This window comes from Aegilops tauschii, chromosome 3 (genome assembly GCF_002575655.3).
Source record: "Aegilops tauschii subsp. strangulata cultivar AL8/78 chromosome 3, Aet v6.0, whole genome shotgun sequence".
Classification (NCBI taxonomy): domain Eukaryota; kingdom Viridiplantae; phylum Streptophyta; class Magnoliopsida; order Poales; family Poaceae; genus Aegilops; species Aegilops tauschii.
In genome coordinates this window covers 521,032,515-521,040,854 of record NC_053037.3, presented here as the reverse complement: position 1 = coordinate 521,040,854, position 8,340 = coordinate 521,032,515, and the positions used below count along the sequence as shown (strand labels likewise).

At 44.6% G+C, this 8,340-nt stretch overlaps 1 protein-coding gene across 1 annotated transcript; it reads left to right on the top strand.

Annotated features, from left to right (window-relative positions):
- The first annotated feature begins 425 nt into the window (after positions 1-425).
- LOC120975979 (uncharacterized) lies at positions 426-2,552 on the top strand. The gene is made up of 3 exons (XM_040402740.2): positions 426-917; positions 1,022-1,567; positions 1,860-2,552. Exons 1-3 carry the CDS (start codon positions 426-428, stop codon positions 2,550-2,552), a joined length of 1,731 nt encoding a protein of 576 aa, XP_040258674.2.
- The last annotated feature ends 5,788 nt before the right edge of the window (positions 2,553-8,340 follow it).

The window sequence follows — 8,340 nt, the reverse complement described above, 5'->3', positions numbered from 1 at the left end:
GTTGATCCTGCACTTGCTTTTCAGCTGGCGGTTAGAATGGAAACTAGCGAGCTGCATGGAACTAAACCGTGTATGATTTCTGGATTTTTCATCCTAAAGTGGTAGAAACCAGCGTTTCGTTCAGAGATTTCCGCGAGGCACTCTATTGTGAGTATCCGTGGAGCCCTGCCGATGCTGTTGAACTGAGATATTTCGACAGTACCGAGCAGAGATTTGTCCCATTAACTTGTGATGAGCATCTGGGATTGCTATTTAGTTTGAATGCTGACAGCCGTTTTGATGAAATCCATATCGGTGTGCTTCAGGCACGCAAACAACATATCCCGAAGGGTGTTCAGACATCATCTGCCTCTGCTAATAGCGAGCGTCCTCGCACTCCTTGTAGGTCGAGACCAAGTAAACCTAGTGGTTATGAAAGCCACAACATGTCGGCTGCCGCTAATACTGCCACTTCTCCTCTCCCTTCTGCACCTGATGTAGAAGTAGATGCAGAGCCTGACGAGGAAGTGTCTCGACATGATGATGAGGATGAGATTATATTCCCTGAACTGGTAGATAGAGTCAGTCAACAGGCAGTGGAAGATGAATATCCAGAGGAGCCTAGCAGCCGTGCTAGATTTGATGACACTGATGATGAAGAGAGGGAGGAGAACATCAACTCCTTAGTTTTACAAGAATGTGATGGTGAGGACATGCCAATAATTGAGTGGAACAGGGAGAATCCTGACCTTACTCTAGGAACCGTATTTGAATCGATGGTGGACTGTCGTAATGCAGTGACTACATATTGCATTCTCACTGAAAACTCTTATGAGGTTGATAGGAGTGAGCCAGGAAGATTCACTATTCATTGCCCTTATGATAGGTGTAGGTGGAGGTTGCATGCATCCACTATGCGAAAGAGCAAATTGATTCAGGTATTACAACTGAATCTTGTTATCAGATTATCTATCCATTCTATATTCAGATCATGTGTATTGTTTCTTAATTGTATTTGACATCATTTTTCATTTTGTTTCAGATAAAAAGCAACCCACACGGGCACACTTGCCCACCTGGAGGGGGAGGGGGAAAGGACAAATCTAAGCTTGCAAAGACTAGGTGGGTGGCAGAGGCAATCTTGGATTGGGTGAGGGAAACACCAACAATTGGTCCAACAACACTCCATGGGAAGCTATTCGAGAAGTACAAGATTAATGTACAGTACATGAGGATTTTCTATGCTAAGGAAAGGGCTCTTGATAGGATTAATGGTCCATGGAATGAGAGTTTTCAGTTGCTTTACACCATCAAAGCTGAAGTGGAGATGACTAGTCCAGGGAGTGTTGTAGAGATTGACAAGCATACAGTTAAGTACAAATTAAAAGGGAAGGCACTGGAGAAGGAGTGCTTCAGGAGGGCTTTTGTTTGTTTCAAGGCTTGCTGGCAGGGGTTTCTGAATGGTTGTAGGCCCTATTTGGTTGTCGATGCAACTGCTTTGAATGGAAGATGGAGAGGCCAGCTAGCAGCAACTTCTGCAGTTGATGGACACAACTGGCTATTCCCAGCTGCATTTGGTGTGTTGGAGGTAGAGTGTGAGGAGAGTTGGGTCTAGTTTCTGGAGCAGTTGCGCAACATTATAGGTACACCCTCAGGTTTAGTTATACACACAGATGCTTGCAAGGGTTTAGAAACTACAGTAGAAATTGTATCGCTGGAGTGGAACATAGGGAATGTATGCGAACCTAGCGCAGAATTTCAAAAAGAAATTCAAAGGCAAAGTTTATGATGAGAATCTATGGCCAGCATCATACACATGCAGCTTGAGGAAGCATGAGCACCATTTGAGAGTGTTGTATGCTCATAATCCTTTGGTGAAGGAGTACATGGATGAACATCATGGAAAGTTGTGGTCAAGAAGCAAATTCAATGAAATCTGCAAAGTAGACTATGTGACCAATAACCTCGCTGAGTGTTTCAATGCAAAGTTCAAGTCAGTGAAAGGGCTTTTGTTGTGGCAAGCATTTGATAAGATTAGGCAGATGATCATGGTAAAGATGGCTCTTCGTAAAAGAATTGCAGAAACACAATATGTTGGCCATCTTATGCTCCCATCTCTGATTAAGGCATTGCATGCCAAGGCAAGAGGACTAAGGATGAAATGCATTCGACAATCGACATACGAGGCTGAGGTGACATACACTGACAGTAAAAATAGGGAATGGAGATATTCAGTGAACCTTGCAACCAATGAATGCAGCTGTAGGCAATGGCAGATCCACGGGAAGCCATGTATACACGCCCTACATCTCATGACTGTTATTGGAGGTGAAGATGGTGAAGTTGATCAGTATTGCTCTAAATATTTCTCTGTTGACAAATTTAGGGCTGCTTATGCTGAAAATGTGCTTGCACTCTTGGGAAAAGACCAATGGAACATACTAGACCCAGGGTTCAAACTCCATTCTCCTGTACTGACTAGACCACCAGGAAGACCAAGGAAAAATAGGATAAGAGCTGGTGAAGGGGGTCGTGTAAAAAACAGTGTAAGTGCAAAAGATGTGGTATCCTAGGGCATATTTCTAGGCGTTGTACCAATCCAGTTGATGCATCATTTGGAGAAGAGGAACAATGGGCAGCAGCAAATGCAGAGGAGAATGCAGCAACAGAGGAGAATGCAACAAATTTAGAGGATAATGCATCAGCAAAGGAGAATGCAGCAAGTTTAGAGAATGAAGCAACTAAAGTAGCAGCTTGGTATGTGTGCAATCTTTCCATTTTTTTGCATTTGTTCTCTTTTTTATCGATGGCTAAGCTTATTTCTGTTTGACCCAGCTCTAGGATAATTAGAGGCACAAGACAGAAAAGACCTAGAGAGGAAGCAACTTCGATTGAACCATCAATCTGATGCGGAATTTGAAACCATGGCTTACGAAGGTTTTGAAGCTATAAGAGAGGAGGAAGTTATTTTGTCTGAAGTTCCTTTAAAGATTAGTGAGCCCACAGATGACCGTCAACTGGTCATCACTTGCTCGATCAGTCAAAGCTCAACAAAACTGCCACCACCAGAAGTGAAGATCAGAAGCAACAAGACAAAGCTTTCAAAATCACAAAATATCCCAGCCAGGGAAACCAGAAGCAAGACGGTTAACCCATCCCGGAACACAAGGAGCAAGGCAGAGATTTGAATTTGAACTTGAATGCAAGTCATAAACTTTGAACTTTAAAGATTTGTAATAAGGATTCTGTCGTCAATTTGAAGTACTGTGAAAACTTTTAAGGTGTAATAATTCTATTTGTAAACTTTGAATTTGAACCAACACTTGAAGTCCATTCCCCTGTGGTGTGAGTTCCACAGTTTGCTGAACTATTATAAACGTCAGGTGATCAATCCGATCTCTTTTGCGTGGTAAAACTTGTAGTCATGAGAAATGTGCTCCAAATGAGTTGCCAAGCTAGGGTAAACAGCCCCATTTGTAATCAAGTTTTTTTGGACCTACTCCAAATCCAATTCAATCTATATAGTGTAGATTCGAAGAATCACTATTTGTTGAATTAATCTTTCTATTTTTACATTTTTTTGAAAAAATATACTTTAATAGAAAAACCATTAAAAACATGTTTACCATATGAAAATGGAAAACTAAGTTCAGATCCTTCTTATTCACTTTGAAATCAAGCGTTGGTGATTTTTTTAATTTTTTTAATTTTCAAAAACCGAAGGGAAACCCTACCTCCCCTCCTTGGTCTCTATGAAACGTTGTACGTGATAGCTCATATGTGTGAAGGTTTTTTCATTAAAATGTCCATAGACAAAGTTTATGATTTTTGGTTGGTAACATGTCACACAAGACAACATTGTGTGCAGGTTTTATATTCTTTTGATTTTTTTTAATTAATGGTGCTCATTTGACCTCGATCGTGCTACCTAGATTTTTTCTCTCTAAATGTATGTATACCAAGTTTAGTATTTGTCCTCGTTAGTGTGTCCTATAAAACGACGAATGGCGAAGGTTTCATATTTTTTGATTTTTTTAATTAGTTATGCTCAGTCAAAGCCTTTGAAACCCCGTTGACCAGCTCAAAACCCCTCAAAACCACGCGGGGTTTCGCCTAACCCTAGCTCTGAATGTCAGGCGTCCGATCATACCCTAGCGCCAAGCGACAGCCCTCAGATGTGGTCTTCTAGAAGTAATTCCGAGGGCAGGCTGCGTGCAGGCTCCGCACCGTTGGATCACATGGACGGCTCCGCATCGTTGGATCATGGGGCGATCCGCGAGAGGCGATCCGCGAGACTTGTTGGTTGTGCCTCCCCTTTCTTCTAGTGCTTATTCTGCAGCGACGAGAGGAGCCACACCTCCTCTGCTTCTTCTTCTCCGGCGACGAGAGGAGCCACTCCTCTGCTTCTTCTTCTCCGGCGACTTTGGGCGATATGTCGAGCTCCACTTCATCCTCCCGCCCGTCATGGACCCAGTATGGTCCACTTCCCATGGAGCGATGTCCTAACTGCCCACACAGCGCGCCACTGATACGGTTGACTTCGAAGGAGGTCAAGAATGGCAACTATGGGTGCGAGTTCATGAAATGCAAGAGCAAGCCAGAGGGGCAGGTTAGATCTCATGTTTTTTCTCTGATTTCTTTTTCTATTTGCTTTTAATTCTTTTTCGATCTGGGATTTAGGGTTCATGTTTTTGTTTCAGATCGTGAAGAAATGCACACATTTTGAATGGCTGAATGACTATGTTAAGCGGATTCAATTCAATGGAGCCCCAACCCGGGAGCTCAATCTGCTGTCAGCACCCATTTGTGACCCGAGGGCATCCACCGTTTGTTTTAGGGTTCGGCTATGACACCATATCCATCTAGAGAGCATGTCTACGGCTCGGCTATGGCACCATATCCATCTACCGATATGACCCGAGGGCATCCACCATTTGTGACCAGTTCTGAGGGTTTCAGGCAAGGGAGTGGGGAAAAGTGAGCAAAAGTTAAGAGCGTGGGGATGAATGAGTATGGCTAAGGAACGAGGGGCACAGAAATAAAAATCCTTCCCGAATATTATCGTGATGCCACATAAACTTGTCACCTAAGTACCACAGTCATTAAGTTGGCATTCATCCAAAGTGTCCCGGAAAGCTTTCATGTAATGCTCCGTCCTCGCTCTACCTCCTTCCTTCTCGAAAGAATAAAGAATATCATTCAGGTCTCCCATAACAAGCCATGGCAAATTCATCATCGCTCTATGGTCACGAAGACGTTGCCAGGTAAGGTGCTTGTTCTCCCATCGTGGTTCTCCATAGACACCAGTAAACCTCCATGTGTTATCCGGAGCATCTCCAACAAAAACATCAATGTAATTATCCGTTTTGAAATTCAGTGAGATCTTCATCAATGTAATTATCCGTTTTGAAATTCAGTGAGATCTTTACTAAATTTTTCCATAGCAGTAATAAACCTCCACTTCTACCATCACTACGAACCACCTCCTTCCTATTCTGCCGGGAACTCATCCAAGTGGGTCTTTGACAGAAACAAAACATCAGGGTTTCTGCTCAAACAGATATCAATTAGATCCCTTACTGCCGCAGCTTGTTGCAAGCCACGACAATTCCAACTAAGAATTTTTGTCTCGACCGGTCAGCCTCTGAGGAGAAGGCTATGAACCCGATGAACAACGACGAGAGAAAACTCACGGTCGGCGTAGCAGCCGGAGGATAGTCGATCCCTGCAGATTCAGCGCTAACTGACAGAAAGACTCATGGACAGCGGAGCCGTCGGAGGACATCAAACCCTAGCTTGTGCTAGGGGACGGAAAGCTGAAGAGGGAGCTCCTCGTCAGAACATCAGCAGCAGGAAGGACACAGGGCCAGCGGCCGCCGCCGGCGGTGGCGACGCACCAACCTTAGATCGCCAGGAAAATCGCATCCAAAAAATGGCCTAACTCTACGGGGGTTTGCGTATCATCAGGGAGGGGAACTACATGTGGTGATCTATTGTTTCCTAGACATATAACATCACACATATTCATTCTAGCCCTCCGGATTTAAAAGTAAGCAAGCATTGACCACATTGTATGCATAGTAAGACCATAATGTGTATTTTTCATTGGCAAAAGATAAACTATTTATTATGATGATATTTAAAAGTGATTAATAATTCTTATTCCATTGAAGAAGTAAATCTATTATTATTTCGCATGGTTATCACATAGCATGAATCATTCTTTTAACAATAGTAGATCAATACAATAAAGTCTATAAAAAGTTCAAGAAAAGTATATGCACAAGTAAATTATTACTGCGAACCAACCTGTGGTTGGATGGTTAGAGGGACTGTTGGGGAACGCAGTAATTTCAAAAAAATTCCTACGCACACACAAGATCATGGTGACGCATAGCAACGAGCGGGAGAGTGTTGTCCACGTACCCTCGTAGACCATAAGCGGAAGCGTTATGACAACGCGGTTGATGTAGTCGTACGTCTTCACGATTCGACCGATCCAAGTACCGAATGCACGGCACCTCCGAGTTCAGCACACGTTCAGCTCGATGACGTCCCTCGTACTCTTGATCCAGTTGAGGCCGAGGGAGAGTTCCGTCAGCACGACGGCGTGGTGACGGTGATGATGAAGTTACCGACGCAGGGCTTCGCCTAAGCACTACGACGATATGACCGAGGTGTGTAACTATGGAGGGGGGCACCGCACACGGCTAAGAAATCAATTTGTGTGTCTATGGGGTGCCCCCTGGCCACGTATATAAAGGATGGAGGGAGGAGGAGGCCAGCCCTCATAGGGCGCGCCCAAGTGTGGAGTCCTACTAGGACTCCCTAGTCCTAGTAGGATTCCACCTCCCACATGGAATGGGAAAAGGGGAAGGGAGAAGGAGAAGGAAGAAGGGGGGCGCCCCCTTTCCCTAGTCCAATTCGGACCAGTCCATGGGGAAGGGGCGCGGCCACCCTTGATGCCTTTCTCTCCTTTCCCGTATGCCCATTAAGGCCCAATACGAATTCCCGTAACTCTCCGGTACTCTGAAAAATACACGAATCACTCAGAACCTTTCCGATGTCCGAATATAGCCTTCCAATATATCGATCTTTACGTCTCGACCATTTCGAGACTCCTCGTCATGTACATGATCTCATCCGGGACTCCGAACTAACTTCGGTCATCAAATCACATAACTCTTTAATACAAATCGTCATCAAACGTTAAGCGTGCGGACCCTACGGGTTCGAGAACTATGTAGACATGATCGAGACACATCTCGAGTCAATAACCAATAGCGGAACCTGGATGCTGATACGTCTCCGTCGTATCTATAATTTTTTATTGTTCCATGCCAATATTATACAACTTTCATATACTTTTGGCAACTTTTTATACTATTTTTGGGACTAACATATTGATCCAGTGCCCAGTGCCAGTTCCTGTTTGTTGCATGTTTCATGTTTCGCAGAAACCCCATATCAAACGGAGTCCAAACGGGATAAAAACGGACGGAGAATATTTTTGGAATATTTGGAGAATATGGGAAGAAGAATCAACGCGAGACGGTGCCCGAGGTGGCCACAAGGCAGGGGGCGCACCCCTGAACCTCGTGGGCCACCCGTAAGGCGGTTGCTGCTCTTCTTTGGCCGCAAGAAAGCTAATTTTCGGAAAAAAAATCTCGGCGAAGGTTTCAATCCAATCGGAGTTACGGATCTCCATATATATACGAAACGGTTGAAGGACAGAAAACCAGAGCGCAGAAACAGAGAGAGACAGAGAGACAGATCCAATCTCGGAGGGGCTCTCGCCCCTCCCACGCCATGGAGACCATGGACCAGAGGGGAAACCCTTCTCCCATCTAGGGAGAAGGTCAAGGAAGAAGAAGAAGGAGGGGGGCTCTCTCCCTCTCACTTCCGGTGGCGCCGGAGTGCCACCGAGGGCCATCATCATCACCGCGATCTACACCAACACCTCTGCCATCTTCACCAACATCTCCATCACCTTCCCCCCTCTATCTACAGCGGTCCACTCTCCCGCAACCCGTTGTACCCTCTACTTGAACATGGTGCTTTATGCTTCAGATTATTATCCAATGATGTGTTGCCATCCTATGATGTCTGAGTAGATTTTCGTTGTCCTATCGGTGGTTGATGAATTGCTATGATTGATTTAATTTGCTTGTGGTTATGTTGCTGTCCTTTGGTGCCCATCATATGAGCGCGTGCATGGATCACACCATAGGGTTAGTTGTATGTTGATAGGACTATGTATTGGAGGGCAAGAGTGACAAAAGCTTTAACCTAGCATAGAAATTGATGCATAAGGGATTGAAGGGGGACCAATATATCTTAATGCTATGGTTGGGTTTTACC

Bases quoted from the DNA above. Each gene is read 5' to 3' on its own strand.
- LOC120975979 (XM_040402740.2), top strand. From the start codon at position 426: ATGTCGGCTGCCGCTAATACTGCCACTTCTCCTCTCCCTTCTGCACCT. The intron at 918-1,021 runs GTATTACAACTG...ATTTTGTTTCAG, and splicing joins GAAAGAGCAAATTGATTCAG to ATAAAAAGCAACCCACACGG. The intron at 1,568-1,859 runs GTAGAGTGTGAG...CCTTTGGTGAAG, and splicing joins CTGCATTTGGTGTGTTGGAG to GAGTACATGGATGAACATCA.